At 39.4% G+C, this 25497-nt stretch overlaps 1 protein-coding gene across 2 annotated transcripts in view; it reads left to right on the top strand.

Annotated features, from left to right (window-relative positions):
• The first annotated feature begins 16724 nt into the window (after positions 1-16724).
• The window catches only part of COMMD8 (COMM domain containing 8), a 29536-nt gene continuing 20763 nt past the window's right edge, over positions 16725-25497 (top strand). For both annotated transcript variants that reach the window (XM_036071965.2, XM_036071964.2), the window contains exons 1-2: positions 16725-16846; positions 21283-21438. In XM_036071965.2, the coding sequence (XP_035927858.1) occupies positions 16781-16846; positions 21283-21438 (222 nt within the window). In that variant the 5' untranslated portion in view covers positions 16725-16780. The remainder of the gene's footprint in view (positions 16847-21282; positions 21439-25497) is intronic.

The following is a 25497-nucleotide window of genomic DNA, read 5'->3' as shown; positions in this document are numbered from 1 at the left end:
GCAACCAAGAGTCGGGTTCTCAACCATCTGCACCACCCAGGTGCCTCCAGGTCACTGCTTTAGCACAGAACATATAAAACAATGGGGTTTTTTTTGTTTGCCTCAAAATATTTTACATATAACAGTGTTTCCTAACGTGACACACAAGCTGACTTTTTATGATTCATAAACAACCATTTCTTTTTCTCTGTACTTTTTAACAGAGTGTGACTCAAGCACAGATGAGGATGCTTCCCAGGATTGGCTTCCTGACTAATTTCTGGACAAAAAAAGGAGGGGTCAATGCCTCAAGCAGTATGAGTTTATGTCTTATAAATGAACCCTCATTTTAGTAATATCATTATGTGTTTTTTTTTTCTTTTTTTCTTTCCTTGACATTTACTGAGTGTTAGTAAAACCTTTCTGTTAGGCACTATTCTAAGTGGGTTACATCTATTGCCTCACTTGATCCTCTTGTCAGCCAAAGTTGGAGCAAACTGAAGTGTGAAGGATGAGGAGAAGTCAGCCAAATGAAGGGTGAATAAGGGTAAGACTATTTCAGATGCAGGACACATTCTGGAGGTGGGACAGCTATCCCATTTGGGATTTATAGGTCGTATTCATGTGACTAGCATGGAGATTCTCACAGGATACCGGAGGCTTTGATCTGATTAGTTTGGCCATCTCTACAATGGTTTGACATTTCTGGCTCCATATTTCAAGTGTGTCCTACGTGATCATAGTCAACCCTCTATCCTTTTTCCTACCACCAGCCCACCTAGTCAATTTCCAACCCTGCAGAGACTTTCCCAGCTGTTTCTGCCCCTTATGTTTCCAGATTGTGTTAGCAGGAGAATGTTATGATAATAAGCTACTTGAAAACTTTAGTTAATGGAGTCCACACTCTTGGTAAGCAAACCTTCTGTTTATTGCTGGGTGGTTTCTTATCATTCTTAGCCAAGCCCTCCTCTTCTGACAAACACTTACTGAGCACCCACCAGGTGCCAGGACCAAACAATCTCAGCCTGGGCTCACCACCTTCACTCACTAGAAGTGAGTACACAGCATGCTGAGATGGATCCAAGCACCTCATGATGTGTACATCTCATTATTCCCCCTCTCTCTCACTCTCTCTCCATTCCTGCATTTCTATGTAAGCGGTCCTCCCTTCTTGAAAGAAGTTCCTTTCTCTCTGAAGTTGAGATCTCTGGCCACCGGCTCTTGCCCCTTTCACGGCCTTATGTTATCAGTTATTGCCTCCTTATATCATTACTCTGTTTCTCTTCCCTGAATTCCTCCCCTCAACCTACAATTATTTAATTTAGAGAAGAATTCATATATTCTCCACACCAAGAAGAAGGAAGAGGAGAAAGAAAGTAGGAAGGGAGGGAGAGAGAGAGAAGAAAGGAGGTTCATGAAAAGAAAGAAGGGGAAATGATAGAGAAGTCTTTCTTTTGATCTTGCTATTGTTTCAGATCAAACTACGGTTTCCTCTCTCTCCTTACCATATTACTGAAATTCACTGGAACATATCTTAATCACCTGCTGACTCTGTAAGCCTCTGCAATCTCATTTCACTCTCTTTTCTCCCCTGAACTTATCACTGGTCCCAATTCCAGTTGTCAAATTCAATGGTTTCTCTCTCATTCTCCATTGTTGCAACTGACTTTGATGACCACTCCCAGCTACTGGGAACTCCTCTCTTAGGGAGTGCTGGGGTTCTTCCTGGTTCTCTTCTTCTTTTTAATTTTTTAAATAAAAAAATTTTTTTAAAAAGACTCTTGTCTGGTTCATCTTCTTTCTTCTTTACCTTAAGTATAGGTAATCTTCCAAGGACTGCTCATTCATTTCATGATTTAGTTACGGTCTCTAGCCTGAAGACTTCTAAACTTTCTGCCTTCTACTGAGCTAGCTGCAGGTCTGCATTTCCAATTGTCCACCAACCACCTCCTCCTCCTGATAGCAATGTCATCTTGGTACCTCCAAAGCAGCGTGCCCTTCTCTCTACACTTGCTACTCCTAGTTCTCCTTCCTGTTTCCCTACCAGGCTCTGCTGTGGCCAGAGCTGGGGTTCAGCCATGACTAGGTAGGTCTGGTAAGCTAGTGGGGCAGCATACCAGGAGCTTACTGGCATGGGAGAACTAGGAAGGACTTGGGATTTAGTTATTTTAAGAGGAAATTCCAGGCCGATTTGATTGGCCTCGCAAAAATCTTAATCCTCGTAGGGGTTGGATGACTCTAAGGAGAGCACGTTTTTCATTTAGAATGACCTTTCCCCTCAAGTATCACCACAGTACCTTAATACCAGTTTGTGAAATGCTAATACCACAATGTTTACCATAGAGGTATGAAACAGGAGTTATGGAGTATAAAAGACAGAGAATTAGTTTTTCTCATGGGATAGGGGAACTAGCAAAAGTTTCATATGGGGTTGTCACTTGAGTGGGGCTTCTGATATGTGTAGAAATGATGGAAAAATAAAGGAAAGGCCTCTGGCCAAATACAAAACTACAGATAAATAAGAAGAAAAACACAAATACATTGGAGTATTTGGCACATTTGAGAATTGTTTACTTTTTGTGAGACCAGTGCAGAGTAGGGAAGGAGAGAAAGAGTATTAGGACCCCACTGTGAAGGTTTTGAGCAAAAGAGTTGTGGTCAGTCCTGTGCCATGATAAACTAAAGACACTGGACAGAACAGACACTGAAGTGTGAGAGAGATGGAAGAAAGGCCTGAAGCAAGGATCCAGTAGTGGTGTGGGAAGGAAGGGATACATTCAAGAGTCTTTGCAAGGTCAAATCCTCCCTATTAAGAAAAATGAGAAGGAACAGAGCTCCGTTCTGCAATGGAGGTTGTGTGGCTGGTAGGAAATGTTATTGCTCTGCAGTAATGGGGTCACTCAGAGGGTCCTGAGCTCTCCAGAAGAGCCTTGCCCTGGGCTGGCTGATGAGCAGAATCCTAGGTGCTGTATTTTTGGTCTGACAGATGATACATGACTTAAATGGTGACAGGACCTGACTTCACTCCATTTGAGTTAGGTGCTTCATTAAGCCCAGTGCAAATTTCCATGCCGAACGTAGTGACATTCCTGCCATCTACTGGGTGAAGTGCCAAACCTCTTCTCTGAATGATTTTGCTGATCAAGTATCTCCATTACGGTAGCCTCCCCTTCTTTATCTGGGGTGTGTTCTGAGATCCTGGAAGCACCAATAGTATTGAAGCCTATGTATACCATGTTTTTCCCTATATATACAGACCCTCAATAATGTTCAATTTATCAGTTAGGCACAGTAAGAGGTTAACAACCATAACTAATAATAAAATAGAATTATAATATACTGTAATACCAGTTGTGTGAATGTGGTCTCTCTCTCACAGTCTTCTTGTACGTACTCACCCTTCTTTTTCCTGTGATGACGTGAAATGATAAAATGCTACGTGAGGAGATGAAGTGAGGTGAATGACATAGGCACTGTGATGTAGTGTCAGGCTACTATTGACCTTCTGACCATATATCAGGAGGATCTTCTGCTACTGGACCACGGTTAACCACAGGTCACTGAAACCACGGAAAGCAAAATCTCAGTTAAGGGGTGATTACTGTACCAGGAAAAAAAAATCACAATAGACAGCATGACCAGGGAGGAGCACACATTGGACTTCAAAGGTGCTGGGGATGTTTATCATTAAGCTCATGGGTGGTATAATGGCCAGGGTTCTACAGAGGACAGAACCAATACGATGTATATAAATATATATTGGGAGAAAGAGAGAGACTTTAAGGAAATGGCTTACACCATTGTGGGCGTGGTAGATCCCAACCCTGCAGCAGGCTGGAGACCCATGGAAGAGTTGATATTGCAGTGTTGAGTCCAAAGGCAGTCCCCCGCCAGACCTCTCCTGCTCTTGAAGGAGGTCAGGTTTTTTCTGTTGCCTTCAACTGATTGAATGAGACCCATCTACATTATGGATGTTAATTTTCTTTAATCAAAATCTGCCTATTTAAAGTTAGTCTCATTTAAAAAAATACCTTTACGGAAACATCTAGAATCATGTTTGACTAAACATCTGGGTACTGTGGCATAGCCAAATTGGCACACAAAATTTACCATCACCAGTGGGAACTTCCTTTTATTGTTGTTTTTAAAATGGTTAATATAGGGGCGCCTGGGTGGCTCAGATGGTTAAGCATCTGCCTTCCGCTTAGGTCATGATCCAGGGCTTAGGTCATGATCCCAGGGTCCTGGGATCGAGTCCCGCATCGGGCTCCCTGCTCAGCGGGGAGCCTGTTTCTCCCTCTCCTTCTCCTGTTGTCCCTGCTTGTGCTCTCTCACTCTCTCTGTCAAATAAATAAATAAAATATTTTTTAAAAATGTTTAAAAAATAAATAAATAAAATGGTTAATATACATTAAAATTTTTTGGAAAGATCAGTACCTTCGTCTTGGAGGCTGAGATCACAATTTGGAGTGTAAGATCCCAAGGTAAGCCAAGACAGTTGTGAAAGCCCTGGTGAGCAAATAATAATAAAATAATAATGAAATAGACTTTAAAAAGACAGCCAAACAAGGGCCCTTTGGAATGCAAGGGAGTCAAATGCGTTAACAAGCACTACCAAAACAGAAGGGAAAAGGACAGGCCTGTTTCACACACCGGGTCCTAGCCTGCATTATCTACCTCCCACGGATTCAGAAGGTTATTAATAAGCTCCCAATTGGAAGTTCAGAGCATTTGCTGAATCATTAGTTGAGATCTGAAGGGAAGACTCTAGAAAATATCCTAAGGATTGCTTTTGTCAATCCAACAGAATTGAGAGGCAGGAAAGAAGGCTGGTTGAGACCCCCGATGGGCTGCCTCCCTTGCTGTGCCTGAAACTGCTTCTGGGCCACATGCTGGCACTGACTATTCTTCTGAAAACCGTTATTGCTTCAATCCACCCAGGGCATAATGTTTAATGTTCAGATTAATTTGGACCATCTGTCATCTGGGAGACACATGTACTCAACCCACAGCGAGTACGGAGCGAGATAAATATTTATTTCTTTGTTTGATAAAGTGATGTTTCTTAAAAATTATGTATTTATCGAAGTTCCATAAATCAAGTTTTATTTCAAATGCCCTAGAGAAATTCTTGATTAAGGGAACCGGGTAGAGCATCCTTTTATAATGTCAAATTCTGTTATGTTTGTTTTCTTAAAAGAGGGCACTGATGATGTTCAGTGTGCCATACAGTCTTGTTAGGTTCTGAGCGCTCCTTCACCGCCCCCCCAATAGTTTATTATTGGTTGCATAAAATTCATTTGCTATTATTGCCTTAGGGATTTTGTAAGAATTCTTAACAATTTTTTTTGTGTGTGTACATTCCTTTAAGCCAGCTTTAACAGGTGCTAAGACAGAGGGCTTATGCTATTCTTTTATATGCTCTCAATTTACATCATTTAACCTATGCTAAAACATCTTTGATTTTCTAAAATAATCTTTCTTTGCATAAAATAGATTAAAATGGAGTTAACAAAAGTGAATTTACCAAAGTATCCGTTTTATCTGTAAATTTTAAAAACACTGCCTAGAGCCGACATTATAATTTCTATGCATCATTCTTCCTACATTTCAGCATGTGAAGTGAATAACTCTGTTTTACTACAGTAGAGAAAATCAAGACATGGTTAGTCTTATCGAATTGTGTTCTGATGACATTGATATGATGGTCAGAGTCTAGATTGGGCTTGGCCACTGGTAACTGTAATTTCTGGGCCTCAGTTTCCTCTTTTGTAAGATTAAGTTGGATTAGATGCTTTCTAGGCTAGTTTGGCTTCTACCCCTGTAATTGTCTGACCAAGTTATTGTTTCCTCTTTGTTCCATAACTTAACAATAATGCCAACAGAAGAGCTATCTTAGAGAAATCTACCCACTTCACTCTGGTTCTAAATATTCCTCATAATACTATATATAGAAATTTCTTCTTCTTAGCCTCAAATTTTGATTTAAAAAATGTACTTATTTTGGATATATCCTGACATTGAATTTTATTATCTGCCTTTTTGGTTTGTGTGACTCCTTCCAACTAAATTGCCATATGCATTCATTTCTGCTTATGGATATTCAACCCAACTCCCAAACCCTGCATATTCACCTGCCAGAATGACTCTGATCACCCTGATGGTGAGTTCCCTTTCTTCTGAACTCCTGGCTTAGACCCATCATGTGAACTTTGCCTTTATTATTGCTCTGTTTTTGTAATTTTAAATGATCTAGACAAGTAAAAAGAACATAAAGCAAATTTACGGTATTCTATTCAGAATTACATTTTGGATTATGGGCCTCTAATTTCTTATTTCTTTAATGAAACATTATTGATATCACTAAAGTTCCCTTGAATACTATTCCAAGTCCCGTTTCCAGAAGCTATATGTATATGTTGTATTACCTTCCAAGATCCTTAAAAAAAATATACATATATATGCTGTACTGCTACTTTTTAATTTTAACTAATGTACATGACTATTATATGGCATGCCAATATTTAGTTCCATGTCTTGTTTTTTAACTGACATTATATGTATATTTTTATTTTAATTCCAGTATAGTTAACACAGTATTATATTGATTTCAAGTGTACGCTATAGTGATTCAGTGGTTCCACATATTACTCAGTGCTCATCAAGATAAGTGTACTCTTAATTCCCTTCACTTATTTCACCCATCCCCCTACCCACCTGTCCTTTGGTAACTATCAGTTTGTTCTCTGTAGTTAAGAGTCTGTTTATTGGTTTGTCTCTCTTTTTTTTTCTTTGTTCATCTTTTTTGTTTCTTAAATTTCACATATAAGTGAAATCATTTGCTTAACATTGTACTCTCTAGATCCATTCATCTACCAATGGGTACTTGGCTGCTTCCACAGTTTAGCTATTGTAGATAATGCTGCAATAAACATCGGGGTCCATGTATCCCTTCGAATTAGTGTTTTCATATTCTTTGGATAAATACCCAGTAGTGCAATTGCTGGGTCGTAGGGTAGCTCTATTTTCTATTATTTTGTTGAGGAACTTCCATACTGTTTTCCACAGTGGCTGCACCAGCTTGCCTTCCCACCAACAGTGCAAGAGGCTTTCCTTTTCTCCACATCCTCGCCAACACTTGTTGCTTCTTTGAACATTATATTTTTAAGATCTAGCTCTATTCTCACTGATGCAGTAAATAAGTTCATTTAAGAGCATACAGCATTCCATTATATGACTGTACCTTTTTTCATTTATAATTCTTTTATTGATGGAATGCTACAATATAGATGCCCTTTATATTGTGGCAATTGGTTCATAAATCTCCCCTATGACATCATAAGTCCTTGTGTTTCAAAGATATTTTAAAATAATCCCTTTCCCAGGAAGAACCAAAATAATAGAATAAAATGAGAAAATATCTTTAAGTGCTAATGAAAAGAATGGTAAATTGGAGAAGCCAGAAAATATATACCTGAAGACATAGGTCTGAGGCTGAAAATCGCTGAGTTAAGCTGATGAAAGGTTAAAAACTCAAGTGCTGAAGCAGAAAAGAGTGAGAGCCATGAGGAAGGAGAAGCTGCCAGATAGAAGGTAAAAAAGAATCATAATGTGCAAAAAGAAAAAAAAAAGTACTCCTATGATTCCACAATAAAACCAAAAGTAGTCTCCCCAAATTGCAACAAGCTGTAACTCACACTGCTTGTTGGAACAAGTGCAGGGCAAATGTCTCAGTGGCTTCCTCTACTGCCATAATTGGCTCAGGATAATATATTAAGAGGGTTTGGGGCCAGAAGTTACATTTGACTGGACCTCATCCAATAGAGCAATGAGCTGGTTAGCAGGACCTTTTCAGGCCAGTTGGGGATTGCAGCCGTGGGTATTTTCCTCAGGAGCTGAAGGTTAGGGTGGAATGTGGACCCCAGCATTCCTTCAGGAAGAAGAGTGTGCTGAAGGGTGTATTTTCCATCTCATTTGCTGGATATCAACCAGGCTCTGCAGGGAAACCTGCAAAATATTCAAACCATCTCCAGAAATTCCTCAAGCCCTTTGCTAGCTTTCCTCTCCAATCCCCTCATGCTAAACTTCGCTGCTGAAAGCTCTTTGCTGAGGCACTTCTTCCGCAGGGCCTCTGGACCCGACCTTATTTACCGCCCTCAGGGGTTCAAAATTACCTATTTATTTGACTTTGGCCAAGACTGCCTTCACATTTCCGGCTTGACTAAACTTTAGAGAGGCTGCTTCCCGACTAAACCCCTGACCTCCACTTTCCTAGAGCATTTTCTTTAGAAAACTTATAATTCTCCCCTTGGAGATGGAAATCTTTTTAAAAAGTCTCTTGCCAGTTTTACAATTTAGGAACATCTTTCTCAAGAATTTGTGATTCATGCTTCTGAAATGTAATCACCAAAGGAGATAGCAGTCCTACCTCTGTTACCATGGAAGGGCAGAAGCTAATTCTGGTAGGTGCCTTGCTTCCTATCGTAAACCTGCGTCCTGCTACAAAGACATAAGAAAGTTTACTTTTCCTTTGAGTAAAGCCAGTGAGCAGATACAGATGTCCTGTGTCTCACTCACACACTAGCACTTAAAAATGCTCTCACTCTGTTTCAGTGGAGCGGAGTTCTGATCTCTCCCCTACTTGAGAGACTTCCTTACCAATTTAACACTGTTCAGTGCAACTTTTGCTTTGACACTTCCAATTTTCTAACCAAATTAAGATCCTATTTCATAATGCTTCCTCGAGTGAGATATCAGGAAGAAAGTAGTCAGGCTTCAGTAATTTGTGCTGTATGAATTGCCATTACTCTTTCTTGAGACTCTTAGGGGCTTTGTATATATTTTACACAGATAGTTGTCAGTAGTCCACATGTGTTTCTGAGCTCTTTTCAGGCAAAAAACAACAAATAATTTATGTATTTTAGACATGGGGGCAGAGCTCTTTTTGGTCCAGGAGGTAATTTGGGACTACCCTCTAAGGCTTTAATCTCCTGGTTCTCAAGTTCGGCTACACATTAGAATCACCAGAGGAGCTGGAAAAAAAGTGTTACCGTCTTCTATTCCTAGAAATTCTGACTTAAGTGTCTAAGGTGTGATTTGGTCATAGGGATTTGGGAAAACTCCTCAGTTGATTCTAATTTGTAGTCAAGGTTGTGAATCACTGCTGAAGCTTCCCATAGTGTTTTGTTTTTAATCACTTGTCTTTCTGAATTCAACAAACACTTAATGGGGAATCTCCTTCATGCTAGACACTGTCGAGAATACTAAAATGAATGCGTCATGGCCTCTGCTTTTCAAGGAGGTTTCAGAACAACGGAAGACGTGGAATATAAACACATAGTTGCCATGCAGTGCCATAAGGACTAAGACAGCAGTTCGTTCAAAGAGTTGTGGAGACACAAGTGGGACAGCAACGACAATTCTTTGGAGATGTGTTTGAATTCATTAGGCCAACTGGATGTGCCTGGAGGGAGCTGCAGGTGAAAGGAGAGAAGATTCTAGGCAAAGGAAACAATAGGAATAGCAGAGTGATCAAAAAACCACCATCCTCTAGATGTTCTAAAGGTCTTTGTCACGGTGCTGGTATTGTGATAACATTGGTCTCAATTGATCAGATCTCTTGGTTAGTAAGGGGTTACACCTACACTTACCAAATCTTCATCTTTTCTATGAAGTTTTGTCCAAATCAGTGGATCTCAGTGCTGGTTTACATTAAGTCATATGGGGTGTTTTGTCAAACAAAATAATGTTGGTGTTTAACCCTCAACAAGATTCTGATATTATTGGTCTAGTGGATGAGGTCTGGCTATTATTTTTTTTAAAGCTTCTACATGATTGTCTACAAACAGACACAACGAACATTGTGCAGGGCCATGGTAGTTTCTCAAACTAAATTTTGGGAATAGTTGTGCAACTGTATAAATTCAGTAAACGCCACTGGACTGTACTTCAAATGGTGGGATATTTTGGTATGTAAATTGCAAAGCTTTTGCAAAAACAAAACAAAATACAAATGTAGCACGTCAAAAGTGAAAAATCAATCACTCAAAAATTCCCTGGAGTGACTCTAATGTGCTATCTTGATTAAGAACCACTGGCTGAAATTCTAAGAGCTCACAGATGTGGAGAATTTTCCGTACAGTGATTAAAAGAGGTGGCAACTGAGAAAAGAGGTCTTACAGGCATAGAATTTTCATCAGAAAGACTAATTGCGCAGTTGACATGCCATTCTAAAAGACATGCCAACCCCTGAGGACGTAGTGTGGATTACAGTGCATTCCAGTTAAGTTCCAAAATTGCAGTTCACTCAAGTATTTCACTTTAACTAAGCAATTTCAGAGCTTTTAATATATTGTACTCTTCAGCGCTACACTGAAATAACTGTTATGTATGATCTCTATTGCCCCTTTTAAGTCAAAATGCCTATTTGTTTCAAAGATCACTTTAATGGAGAACTCAGATGGCTTAAGCTCCAAGAATATTTTCTGATAAAGAAAATACTGGAATAAGGAGGTATTAAAAGCATTTCTTAATTACATATAAAGCTCAAAAAGAAAAAGACTTCCAGTTTATTAAGCTTATTCACCAGGATGAAACAAGACATTTATCCAAGTGACTTCCAAGACACTGTGTCTCTAGGCAGTCAAATCTGAGTTTATTCAGACAAGATTGAATGCAGAACCTACCCAGTATTTACAAATTAGCTATTCATAATTTCTTTCAATGCAATGGAATCAATGCCAATATAACATTTAAATATTTCCTGTATGACTATAAGGTGATAATTAAACTCATTTAAACTTGAAGGCTCTTTCCTCTCAACAATTTATGGACAGGAATAATTTTAAATAGATTGCAATGAAAATCACTAAGCACAACTGCATTGCAACACATCTAATTATGATGAACAAATTAGTCAACGTCAAGTTATAGGATAACCTGAAAAGCAGGTTTGAACTGAGAAAATAGATGTGGAAAGCTATAGACAATTTCTTTTATTAAAGGGTGCAATAACTCTGAATAATGAGTTAATAGCTTTTGATTCCTAGAACATCTGTCAGAAATCGTACTTACTGAAGCTAACTAATGTAGTCAGTTCCTGGGTAGCAAAAAAAAGTAGGGAACCCTAGAATTTAGGGACAAGAAAACGTAATCATCTGAAATTAACTAGTAAGACTCAACCCACAAGAATAGGGAATGGAAATTCCCAGAGTAACCCTCTGGAACAGACATATTTCCTAAATCTTGGTCAAGAGTTTGTATGAAGGGGCGCCTGGGTGGCTCAGTCGTTGAGCGTCTGCCTTCGGCTCGGGTCCTGGTCCCAGGGTCCTGGGATCAAGCCCTGCATCGGGCTCCCTGCTCAGCGGGGGACCCGCTTCTCCCTCTCCCATTCCCCCTGCTTGTGTTCCCTCTCTTGCTGTGTCTCTCTCTGTCAAATAAATAAAATCTTTAAAAAAAAAATTTAAAGAAAAAGTTTGTATGAAGCAAGTATAAGGGTATGGTAGCTAGTAAAAAGGAGAGTCAAAGAAACAAAGTTTTTAGTTCAGTCAAGAGGAAAAGATGCTTTGTCTTTTTCTCCTTTTTAAAAAGATTTTATTTATTTGAGAGAGAGACAGAGGTAGCACGAGCTGGGGGAGGCGCAGAAGGACAAGCAGACTCCCCACTGAGCAGGGATCCCAACACTGGGCTCAATCCCAGGATCCCAGACCCCGAGATCATGACCTGAGCCTAAGGCAGACACTTAACTGAGCCACCCAGGCGCCCCTAGGATGCTTTGTCTTTTCTTTACCCAGAAATGTTCCTGGAATGAAAAAGGACTATGGTTCATTACAATTTCAAGGAAACATTTTAGATCTATTCCCTCTTCTTTCATTTAGTCTTATATTCACTGAGCATCTTTCTAATCCATGATTTGGTTAAAGGAACTTATGGGTCAAGAGAGAATGCCCTAAGAAGAAACAGTTCTTATCCTGTGACATTCTGGTTTATCAATCAGTCTCTTGAGAGGTGGCTTACACAACAGAGATTTATTCTCACAGATCTAAGGACTAGAAATTAAAAATTCAGGTGTTGGCAGGTTGGTTCATTCTGAGTGCGGTGAGAAAAGAATCTATTCCAGGCCTCTCTCCTCAGCTTGGAGAGCCAAGCTATCTTCCTGTGTCTCTTCACACAGCCTTTCCTCTATATGTATTGGTGTCCGAATTTCCCCTTTTCATAAGGGCATTAGTCATACTGGATTATGATGTACCATAATAACCTCAATTTAACTTGATTATCTCTATAGAGACCTCTCTCCAAATAAAGTCACATTCTGAGGTATTGGGGCTTAGGACTTCAACATATGAATTTTAAGGGGGACACAATTTAACTCATAACAGAGAGGAGAGATATTGGGGGACAAACAGCAGTCTCTGCCATAATGCCCATCTTGTGTCTGAATGATTGGCACAATCCATCCCCCTCCCCCACCGCCACTGCCCAAGTCAGTTACTTATGGGAGTTCACAGGGATGAATCAGCTCCACTTTTCTCTTGAATCTTATTTATCAAGGCACCTCACCAGACTCATTAGCACAGGGCATGTGTGTACATGTGTGAATGTATATCACTTTGTTCCCAGGGCTGCATGCTACCTGTGCTCCAAGTAATACTAATACTGGAGAAAGATAATGGTTAACCTTTACTATGGGCAAACTACATTCTAGATGCCATGTTAACACACTGTATGCATTATTTCATTTTAACTTCACAGCAACTTTATCATGTGGGCAGTAGTTTTATCCCTATCTTCAGTCAAGGAAACTGAGGTACAGTGAATTTAAGCAATTTTCCCAAAGTTGCCTGGCTGGTAAGTGACAGGGATATAAATGGACTCTGACTCCAGAACCAATGCAGCATGCTGTTCCTCAAAAAGTTTTCACTAACACAGTAGCTATAGTTTATGACTCTATCCCTTGGCCAGGGCCCAAAACCTCCAGCTGTCTGGGAGGACAGATGCTTTATCTCGTCTTATAGTCTGCATTTTATTTCTATATCCTCTTTCTCTTTCAAAAGCATCCAACCCACCATAAATTCCATTGATCTTAGTTCAATAGTTCCAGAATATCTTTTTTTTTGAGATTTTAAACATGTTCATTGTTTTCTTTTTTTAGTGAAGTATAATTAACATTCAGTGTTAGTTTTAGGTGTACAGTGTAATGATTCAGTAATTCTATACATTACCCAAAATACCTTTTGAGTCTTTCCATTTTTATCTGGTTTCCACTGCCACCACTCATCATCTAGGCCCCTAGATTTCTACAGTCTGTACATGCAATTAGGTGATATTAACTTTAATGCCTACATTAGTTAGGATTAATCTGGAATAACCCCCAAATGGATTCTCCTGCTTTCACACTTCTACCCAAGAGCTGGTTTTCCAAAATCTAACTGCTTTCCAGAGTATAACCATTTAAAAATGCAGACTAGTTCATGTCAATTTCCTGACTAAAATCCCTGCCTAGGGATGCCTGGGTGGTTCAGTTGGTTAAGTGTCTGCCTTCGGCTCAGGTTATGATCCCAGGGTCCTTAGATCAAGCCCCACGTGGGACTTCTTGCTCAGTGGGGAGCCTGTTTCTCCCTCTGCCTGCCGCTCCCCCTGCATGTGCTCTCTCTCTCTCACACAAATAAATAAATAAAATCTTAAAAACAAACCCTGACTGCCTCTCTGACATCTCCACCACACTTGCCTCGCTCACTACCTACGGTCTGGCCACACAGGCCTTTGGTTGTTACCTTGAGTAAGGCAGGCTTTCTCCTGCTTCAGGGCCTCTACATTCTAATCCCAACTCTCGTTCCCCAGATGTTTGCCTTCATGTCTCCTACTCCTCCTTTATACCTTAGTGTAAATGCCACTTCTTGGCAATGTATTCCTTGACCAATCTAAAGTATATTTCCACCATCCCTCTCTATTACATCACCTTGTTTCATTTTCTTTAGGATGCTTCTCCATAGTTGACATGCTATTATTTGCTTACTTGTTCATTATCTGAGGTCCTGACAAACACAACTAGAAGGTAAGTTATTGTTTACTGCCTGCAATACCAGAGCCGTTCGAGTATCTAAAGCTTGGTAGATATTTAACCAGTAATTGTTAAAGAATGAATGAATGAATAAATCTCCCCGGGCATGGTGCACAAAATTCTTTCTTGCTCCTTCAACTTCAAAATGAAAAAATTCCAATCAAATAACCTTAAGAAAACACAACAAATTAACTCTTTTTGAATTCCAATTTCAGCTCAGCAAGCACACTCAGTGAGGTTTATCTGAGATCTTTTTTACATTTCTCTCAGCTGTGATCAGTGACTTACATTGCCTCCACTGCACTATATAACAGCCGAGGTGGATTTTGGAGGCAGACCACATTCCCAAGGCAGAGACCTTCCAACACTGTATCTAGGAGGGTAAAGAAGAAGACACTCTGCTTTCTGGAACCCACTAAACTTTGGCTAGATAACAAATGAGGAAAGAAGGCCACTTACAAGGGAATCTAATAATTTTTTTTTCTTATGTGCCAGGCTAGACTTCAAGAACTTTACATACATGAACTTATGACTCTAAATTCTGTGCTAACATTCTAACTAATTACAGATGAGGAATCCTAAACACAGAGAAGCAAACATAGCTTGCCCAATATTACATAGATACTAATTTGCCTAATTGGGGTTTAAACTTAAGAAGTTCAGCTCCAGAGTCCACGTTTCATCACTATAAGTAAGATTTGGAACATGGAAACTAGAACACACTTAGAAAAATGGGACTGTAAGAGAAAGAAATGTTTTGAAAACCTCTTGTATTACATACATAAGAACATCTTCTTACTTATCAAAAAGTAAATATTAAGCACTCTCAACTTGTGAACTTTATTAGAAGCTGTATTTGTTAAAGGTTGAGATTGTGTGTGTGTGTACTACTGTTATTTATTCAAGTTTTAATTTTAATTCCAGTTAGTTAAACTACAGTGTTATTTTAGTTTCAGGCATACAATACAGTGATTCAACAATTAAAGGTTAAGTTTTGTTACAACCAAATTCCAAAGGAAGATCAAATTCTTCCTAATATCTAGTGTTGCTTGAGAGAGAAATCAGGACCTAATTCTGTGTCCTCTGACTAAATCTTGGGTCCTGCTCTCTGTGCCTCTTTGCCTTATTTTAGTAATCTGTTTTATGACCTTAGGAAGTCATATCACCTCAGAATGTCTTTCTTTCCTCTGTAGGGCCAGTGAAACACAGACTCAGCCCAGTAACTTTGCAACTAATACCTATATGACCTTGGACAAGGTTGATACTACTTCACCAAATTTGTTTCCTCATCTTTAAAAGTTGGGGTAACACCCACAACACAAGGTTACAGGGAGAATAAGAGAAAATATATGAAGTGTTTGGCATAAAGTAGATACTCGATAAATATCTTTACCCCAATTTTTACAATATATAAAATCTAGCTTTTTCTTAGAAAACAGACTCTACCCTCAGTAGACTTACTAACAGACAGATTCGCTAGGAAGTTTCCAGATTCCTTGTTTACCTATTACTTGAGGGGCTCCTATGCACAAAGTCAAAGTGTCATAAGGTAATTCAGTTGGGGCAATGATTGTTGTGCATAACTATCTATAGAAAATGGTAAATATTTTAAGTGAGGGACAGTCATGAAAATTCAGAGGAGGAAGAAATTGCTTTCACCACCAAGAGATGGGGCACAGAGTATAGAAAGGATATTTGAGCTAAACATTGAAGGATGTCACTAATAAATAGTATTTCTTTGCATAGTCCACAGACTAACATAATTACTTTCTCCTCTCTGGTATGCTTCATCAGTTTTCACTACTTTTATTATTAAATTTATATCAGGCAGTAATTTCTGTTTCTGTTTCCCACTTCTTGTGCATTTCTGGATAGCAGAACTATCTTATCCCACTAAATTCTCCAGCACCTGATTAAAGTAACAGCTACAATGAGGAGAGAAATCACAGAAAAGCTGTTTGGCTTTTTTGTTAATTTAGTGTTAACAGTGTGGCTGTAGAGTCTGACTCTGTTTAACTTTAGGCTGTGCCTCTTAGCTCTCGTGAGTTTTAGGGTTGACATAAAATACAGAATGCCCAGTTGCGTTTCACTTACAAATAAACAAGGAATCGTTTTTTAGTATAATTATGCCCCATGCACTAATTAGGGGGCACACATCTAAGAAAATATTTTTTGTTGTTTATCTGAAATTTCGGATTTAACTGGGCATTCCGTCTTTTTATTTGCTAAATCTGACAATCCTTGTGACTTTTCTGATCTTGTTTGTTATTTGGAAATGGGCATGAAAATAGTACCTTCTTCTTAAGGTAATCTATATAAAGAATATCGCACACAGGTAAACCCTTACTTACCCTTCCAAATCGGAATACTTTTGTAGGAGACATTTGCCAAAACTCAGGGACAATGGCCCTGAGCTCACAATACGGTTACTCTTATTAGTTGGTTTTCAACGGAGTGCAGAGAAATTTCGATAGAACTCTGAACAAAGTTGTAAACTGCTTTGAGGATTTGCAAATTTGCCTTCAACCTAATAAGGGTGTTTAGCAAAGTAATTCCAGCCGGAAAAGGGATTTTCCTTAGTTACCGGGAAAGCGTTTGCTGTGCCTCTGCGCACGCGCACAAAGGCTCCGGCGTCTCCCCGCCCGGCCCCCGCCCCACCCGAGAGAGTCACGTGGGTGAGCCGTCGCCCTAGAGGCGCCACCGGGCCTTGTCATGTGACCGAGGTTCCTGCTTCGTACTAGGATGGAGCCGGAAGAGGGGACGCCCTTGTGGCAGCTGCAGAAGCTTCCAGCCGAGCTGGGCCCGCAGGTGAGGAGAGCGCAGGCGGCGTGGCAGGCGGGGCTCTGGCACAGCCCGGCCTGCAGGTCCGGCCCGGTCTGATCGAGATGTCTTCGCTGGGCTCACCCGGGCTGCCCAGGGCAGGGACGGGGCAATGGGCGTGATGTCCGGGGTCCGGCCCCTTTCGGCCCCTGGAGAGCTGAGGAGGCCGAGGCTTTTGGCGCCACCTCCGCGCCCCTGCTTGGAGCTGCCCCTCGAGGGGCTTTTCGAGCTGACTTGCGGCCGGTCATGCTCACACCCGGGTGGGGTCGGCCCATCAGCTCCCAAGCGCGGCCCGCGCGACCCGGTGACTGGGCTGGGGAGCGAAGTCGCCACCATAGTATTTGAAATCTTACAACGTGGAGCCAGTGGTTTGCAGCCTCTCATTCATTCATACAGTACACACCTTCACCGTCCCTGTGCACTAGGCACAGTGCTAGGTGCTGGGGACAAGCTGGTGACCTAGAGAAGTATACCCTGCCCCCTTGAGGGCGGCAGAAAAAAAATGGGTAAGTGCTACCAATAACTGGGCGACTTACTTTAGGTAGCGTGGTGTAAGGTAGCCTTTCCCTAAGAGGTGCCATATACACTGACACCCGGAGCCTGGGAAGGAACTTGGCCGTGAGGATCTGGGAAAAGCAGCTTTGTTCATTCGTCCGGCCAGCTTTGCACTGAAGTTTGCCTTGTGCTGAGTGCCCATATGGTATAAGGTGAAATGGTGAATGAGATACAGCCTGTGCCCCTGTGGAGCTTGCTATCTAATAAGGAAACCAAACTGAATTAGCCAGTAATGAGCTCGTGGGACAGGTAGCACCCCAGATTCGAGGGGGCAAGGAGAGGCTTTGCAGAAAAGGAACATCTAAATTTCTAGGTTGAGTTCTGAAGGATGAGTAGGAACCAGACAGTCTAGAAGGAAGAGAGTGTTTTAGGCAGAGGAATAGCAGCTACGAAGCTAGAGGAAGGAAACCAGCCTCCACAGGTTTCAGGACCTGCTGTAATTTTTAGAGGCTGAAATTTGAGTGAGCAGAGCAGGGGGACTAAGGCTAGACAGTTTAGTAGGAAGTCAGGTGGCTCAAGTCTTCATATGCCTTGCTTGTGTGTTTAGCCGCGGTACCAAAGGCACTGGCAGTTTTGAGTTCGAAAAATCAAACGTGGAGACAGTAATTACATCTAATAAGTATCCTGACTGAACTGTGAAAGGAGGAGAAAACCCAGTGGTTGCTGTAAGAGAAAAATCTGACTGAGAAGTGGGTTTTCCCCCCCTGAAAAGAAGGAAAGACCTGAAGGAAATTTGCCTGTCCCTACAAGAAAGCAACATGTGCAAAATGGAGCTTCATTATTAGCTCTGGGAGCTGTGGTTCTGTTTGTCCTCAGAAGTCAGTCTACTAATTCATTGTATTGTAATTAATACATAAATGTGTTTACTCCTCCTCCTCTGTCCCACAGCAGTTCAGGTCTCATTACACAACTTCTTGACTGGTTGCCTTGCCTCTGGTCTCTTCTGAACTCCTTCAGGGTACATACCTTATCTTTAGTTCTGGAGAGTTGTGTCTGGCTCAAGGTGGGTTCTTAATCAGTGTTCACTGAGGGAAGGAATTAATGCATATTAAAATCTGCTCAACCATGGGGCAGTTATCTGGTTGCCAAGCTTTGGTGGGCTGGCCTTCAGTGTCAGTGATAGGCATCACTGAGTAAGTCCCAATTCTGTTCCATTCACAATGGGTGAAGGGTGGGAGTGGGGGCTTCGCCTACATAATGTGATAGAGGGGTTTGTGGTAGGCAGCTTTTATAAGCCCCACATTTAGGTCTTCTTTTTTCCTTTATTCCATTTACAGTGGGAAAGTGTGGGGGAGATAGAAGAGAATAGACTTACTTAATTCTTATCAGGATCAAAAAAACCTGTCTTAGCTCTTTTCTGTGATTTTACCAGTGCAGAAACGGAAATGTCAGCAGAGAGTTTGAGTAATGTGCCTGAGGTGTCAAACTAGTAAGTGGTAAAGGTGGAACATGTGTTCAGACTGTTGATCGTGAGTCTTTGGATCAGGCTTCTGCCCCTGTCTTCATTCTGTCTACTTCTTAGATAAGGCCCATAACCTTTCCCGCCATGTAGGTTGATGACACCTAGGTCTCTGCATCCAGCCAAAGATCTCATCCCTGAGTGTCAGGCTTCTGCTGAGACACACTCCAGGTATCTCAAATTCAGTGTGTCCTTGGCTGAACTACTCGTTTCCCCCCCCAGAACCACTCTTCCTGTGGTTGTAACTTCATTTTTGATTTAGGGGACCACCATTTACCCAGCCACTCAACCTAAAATCTTGAGTATCATCCTTGGTTCCTCCTCCTTTTCACGTCTCTTTTACCTCTGTACTGCCTCCATTTTGAGTGTCCTCAATTATTTAGGCCCCCCTGATTTCTTCCTGGTAAACTGAGGGCAGGGGGCCTTTGGTCTCACCTCACCATCTCTCTTTTCCTTTTCTTTCCTTTTATCTCCCAACTTGTTAGCAAATTTATGGAAAAATAATGCAAATATGTGAATAGATTTCTTCCCTGTGGAAATAATTAAAGAGCCTAGACACTGCAAACAGCGCCTTTTATGATTTGGCCTCCACTCACCTCTCCAGCCTTATATCCTGTCTTTTTTCAAATTGAACAAGTGATTTTACACTTCCATTCTGTGCATATGCTGTTGCTTGTGACTAGAAATGCCCTTCTCTTCTATTTCGATGGCCAGCTACTCATCCTTTTAAAACAGCCCTTTCCCTTCTTCCTGTCTGTGCTCCTTTGTATCTTCTGTAAACTTATAATATAGCTCCAGTCATTCTAAATTGCATTTACGTATTTGTATGTTTGTCTTTCTCTAGTGGACTAAAGCTCTGATATGGTAGAAACTTAATCTTGTTTATCCTCAGTTTCTCATTTGTGAAATGGGGATAATAACAATACTTACCTCATGGGGTTGTAGCGAGGATGAGCACAGTGCTTGGTACTCAGTTCGGGCTCCATAAATGGTAGTTATTATGGCTATTTTTGCTTTGTATTTCCATTAACTTGTTTAACAATTGGTTAAGGTGCTCATTACATATTTGTATATATGAATACAAACATTTATAAATGAATGGATAAATGAATGAATAAAAACATTTACATCCAAAAAGGTAACACTTTTATTTTTTAGTTAGAGTTCTGGGTTTGGCTTTAGCCTGGGGGCAGTTTGGGATAAGACGGGATACGTGTAGAGAATTTTGAATGAATTTCAAATTGAGAATGTTTGTTGACTTATGGTAAATAAAAAGTCTGTTCACATAGTGCATTAGCCATTATTTGGAAGTGGGGTTACCAGTTTCTCATTTCTATTCTGATATGTGTAGTGTTATAGAGAGAGTTATTGCTTAAAATGGAGTAGAATATGGTTCAGGGGGAAAGAGTTGGAAGACTTGTTGCTTAAATTCATTTCCAAATTATTTGGATTCAGATACTCTTTTTACAGGACACAAATATTCCCTGGGAGAGAAAACCATATTAATAATTTGTCTAGTATAGTGCTGGCATAGTAGGCACTCACTTAATGTATGTTAAACACATGGAACATAATACCAGAAGTAGTAGTGGTGGTGGTAGTGGTGGTAATAGTGATAATAATAATAATAATAATAAGAAGTATGATAATGGCTAGCAATGTTTAAGTGTTTTATACATGCCAGGAATGTGCCAAGTAAATTTGCATGTACTCATTTAATCCTTACAACATTATGGGGGTAGATGATATTCTCATTTTATACATGAGGAAACAGGCACAGACCATTTAAATAACTTGATAAAACTAGTTAAGTGGTGGAACTAGGATTCAAACTAGATAGTTTTATTCCAAAATTCAGTGTTAATAACTATGTTCAGTTATGTATGTGTTAGGACTTCCATTGCTGATGCTAAGGTAGGGTAGAGATAAAGGAATGTAAAAAAGAAAAAGAAAGGTACTGACTGCTTTCTTGGAGTGGACCAAAAGAAGTGAGTATGAATGCTGTGAAAATGGAAGTAAAGGGAAATGAAGTTTGTCGATCTATGGTAAAAAATACCTTTAGTCTAAAAGTCATACGTTTTTTAGATTATTGGTATAAATACAATGTCTGAGTAATACCAAGGTGAAACCTTTATATTCACCATCTTCCTTTCATGAATATTGGGGAAACAACAGTGTATCTATGAAATTATTTTAGCTCCTGAAGGTGGACAAAATTATAGAAAGTCTGGGATTTTTATTGGAGCTTTAATTTTTAATTAATGTGAATAATGTTAAAAATAGTTATATTTCAACCTCTGCTGCTTTTGTAGATAACATGAGCTTGTCCCAACTATATTTGTTTCCTACAAGGAAGATAAATCTTTTTTATAAGTTTACTTATAATTCATTTATTTCCTTTTCTCTCTAGCTTCTTCACAAAATAATTGATGGCATTTGTGGCCGAGCTTATCCTCTCCACCAGGATTATCACAGTGTTTGGGATTCAACAGAATGGAAGAATGTTCTAGAAGATATTACCAAATTTTTCAAAGCTGTAGTTGGTAAAAATTTATCTGATGAAGAGGTAACTTCACTCCAATTTTCTGTACCTTATAATAAATAATAAATTGTTTTCAGGTTTTTCTTAAGTTGGTCTTTAGGGCACTATATTATACAAGAGCCATCATCAGTAAGTATATATGTATATATATATATATACACACACACACACACACATATATATATATACATTTTTTAAAATATTTTATTCATTTATTTGAGAGAGAGAGAGAGAGAACATGAGAGATCAGGAATGGGGGTGGGGGTGGGGGAGGGAAAGGGCAGAGGGAGAGGGAGAAGCAGACTCCCGGTTGAGCAGGGAGCCTGATTCGGCTGAATCCCAGGACCCTGGGATCATGCGAAGGCAGATGCTTAACTGACAGCCACCCAGGCGCCCCCAATAAGTATATATTATATTACAACGAAAACCTCATAATTGTGAGTAGGCAAATCTGATTGTGGAAGTTCTTATTTTTTATAGTTTTGGTTGTTTGTGTTTTTAAAATTGTGACACATTTAAATCATGTAGAAGAAAACTAAAAGTTATATAACTGACACCTACACTCCCATTATCACAATTAAACAGTTGTTAACATCTTTATGCATTACAGGTTTGTGTGTTTGTTTTAGAAACAAGACATTACAGATATACCTAAATACCACCTGGGCATGCCATCCTTCCCCAAGAGATCACCACTTGTGAAGTTGGTGTACATGTTTTGTAGTCTATATTGTATGACTATTTACATTGTAAGCAATATATACAATTATTTGAGCTAAACATGTAACTTGTGAATGATAACATGTATCCCTTTGTAATTTTTTTATGGAATGTTGTGTTTTAGACTTATCAGTGTTGGTAAATGTAGATCTGGTTCCTGTATTTTAACTCTTACAGTATTTGATGATAGGAATTAGCAGGACTTATTTTTCCAGCCCCCTCCTGATGAACTATTAGATCATTGCCTCTTTAATGTATAGTACTTCTACAAATATTTTGTACATGTCTCCTTGTCCACATATTAGCCAACTTTTCTTGGATAGACATCTTGACATGAAATTATAGGGTCATGGAGTATCCTTCCATTGAATTGCTTTTGTACCTTGGTCAAAAATTATTTTGGCATGTTTGTATAGGTTGCCTACTTTTAAAAAAAATGTAGTTATATATGTTCATTTTGATTTGGATGGTATTCTGGGTGGGAGTTCTTTGTTAGATATATGTATTTTAAATATCTTCTCTCATTATGTGGCTCCCCTTTTCACTCTTAATGGTGTCTTTTTGTGAACAGAAGTTCTGAATTTTAATCAAGTCCAGCTTTGTCAATATTTCTTTTGGTGGTTAGTGCTATTAAAGTCATGTTTAAGAAATATTTGTGCCAAAGTCATGAAGATGTGTTTGTTAGTTTTCTTGTAGAAGCTCTCACATTTATGTTACTGATGCATTTTGAATTAATATGTGTGTGTGGAGTAAGGGTCGAGTTCACATTTTTTCACGTCAATAGCCAACTGACCCAGTAGCGTTTATTGAAATGACCGTCCTTGCTCCCATAGAATTTCTGTGCAGCCTTTGTCGTAAATCAGGTCACTGTATATGTATGTATCTGGACTTTTTTTTTTAAGATTTTATTTATTTATTTGACAGAGCAAGAAAGAGCACTCACAGACGGGGGGGTGCAGGAGAGGGAGAAGCAGGCTCCCCACTGAGCAGGGAGCCCAATGTGGGGCTTGATCCCAGGATGCTGGGATCATGACCTGAGCCGAAGGCAGACACTTAACCGACTGAGCCACCCAGGTGCCCCTGTATCTGGACTCTTAATTCTGCTCCATTAGTTTGTCTATATTTCTCAGTACTACACTGTCTTAATTACTGTAGAATTAAAGCTATGTTACATAAAGTCTTGATATCTGGCAGTAGAAGACCTTTAACTTCATGCTTCTCCAAGATTGCTTTGGCTATTCTAGGTCCTCTGTATTTTCATGTACATTTTAAAATCAGCTTGTCAATTTCAACCAAAAAACCTGCTGGGCTGCCACACCAAAATACTATACACTGGGTAGCTTAAACAACAAGAATTTATTTCTCACAATACTAGAGGCTGGTGAGTCCAAGATAAAGGTGCTGACTGATTTGATTCCCTGTTGAGGGCCTTTTTCCTGGCTGTGGACTACCTTCTTGTGTTTCTCACATTGATGAGGGGAGAGGGACAGAAGCCATGCTCTCTTGTGTCTCTTTTTATAAGGGTACTAATCCTATCATGAGGGCTCCAACCCTTATGACCTATTAAACCTAATTACTTCTCAGAGGCCCCATCTTTAAATATCATCACAATGAAGGTTAGGATTGCAACATAGGAATTTTGGGGTGACATACTTAAGTTCATAGCATGGGGATTGCACTGAATCTCTAGATTATTTTGGGAAAAATTTACAGCTTAATATTAATCCTCCCAATCCATGAACATGGTATAACATTCCATTTGTTTGGATTACTTCAATTTCTCTAACATTTTGTAGTTTTTAGTATAGAGGTCTTGCAAGTATTTTGTTAGATTTATTTCTAAGTAATTGATATTTTTGATGTTTTTAAATTTTGTTCTCCAATTGTTTATTGCTAGTATGTAGAAACACCGCCAATTTTATATCTTTAACCCCATGCTTAACAGTCTTTAAAAATTTTATTTAATGGCTTATAAAATGGTATTTTTTTGATGTACAATTATTTTCTTGTTAAATTTTAATATCTTTTTTTTCCTTACCTTATTGCACTGGCTAACATCTTTAAAACAGTGTTGAAAAAAAAATCAGTCTTATTCCTGACCTTAGGGAGAATGTATTCACTATTTTATCATTTGTTGTGTTGGCTGTATGATTTTCTAGATATCGACTATCAGATTAAAGAAATTTCCTACAGTTCCTACTTTACTGAGAATTGTTATCATTAATAGGTATTGAATTTTCTTTAAATGCTCTTTCCCTAAATTTGTTATTTTGTTCTCCTTTATTTTGTTGATGTGGTGTCTTTCATTGGATTTTTAAATGCTAAACTAACCTTGCATTGCCAAAATAAATGCCACTTGGTCATGATGTGTTATCTTTTTATGTATCTCTAAATTTGATTTGCCAGTATTTTATTTAGGATTTTTGCATCTGTTCTTGTGTGATATTGGCTCATAGTTTTTCTTTTCTGTAATGTCCTTGTCAGGATGTCAAGTTTTATTCTGGTCTAATAAAATGAATTAGGAAGTATTTTTTCTCTTATTCTCTGGAAGAGTTTAAGATTGATTTTATTTCTTTCATAGTACTATGTTACTATGTTGTATAATTTTCAAATATTTGGAATTTTTTTATCAGTTATGATTTAATTACACCATGGTAAAAAAATATAAATAGTTTGATTTCAGTCCTTTGAAATCTGTTGTGATTTGCTACATGGCTCATCATATGGTTCATTTTGGTGAATGATCCACATATTTTTGAAAATAATATGTGTTCTGTAGTTGTTGAACACAATGTTCTATATGTCAGTTAGGTTTAAGGGAGATAGTGTTTTTCACTTCTTTATCTTTACTGATTTTTTTTTCTTTTTCTGTCAGTTACTGGGAGATGTGTCAACATTCTAATTATGAAGGTAGATTTATCCATTTCTCCTTTTAGTTCTGCCAAGTTGTGTTGTTTTATATATTTTGAATATATATTAGGTGCACACAAGTTAATGATTGTTCTTTCAGTTGAATGGCCCTTGGGCCTTCTTTATTTCTCATAATACTTCTTGCCTTAAAGGCTACACTGTCTGATATTAAAATAACTATACCAGCTTTAGTGGTCTTTGCTTCCATGCTGCTTCATCAGTCAGTCCTTCTCATTTCTGTTTTGCAAAAATTTGTTAAAATCTCTTGTTTGGGGGCGCCTGGGTGGCTCAGTCATTAAGCATCTGCCTTCGGCTCAGGTCATGATCCCAGGGTCCTGGGATCGAGCCCCACATCGGGCTCCCTGCTCAGCAGGAGGCCTGCTTCTCCCTCTCTCACTCCCTTTGCTTGTGTTCCTTCTCTCGCTGTGTCTCTCTCTGTCAAATAAATAAATA

The sequence above is a fragment of the Halichoerus grypus genome, chromosome 3, assembly GCF_964656455.1.
Source record: "Halichoerus grypus chromosome 3, mHalGry1.hap1.1, whole genome shotgun sequence".
In the NCBI taxonomy this organism is placed as follows: domain Eukaryota; kingdom Metazoa; phylum Chordata; class Mammalia; order Carnivora; family Phocidae; genus Halichoerus; species Halichoerus grypus.
This window is presented reverse-complemented; position numbering and strand designations above follow the sequence as displayed.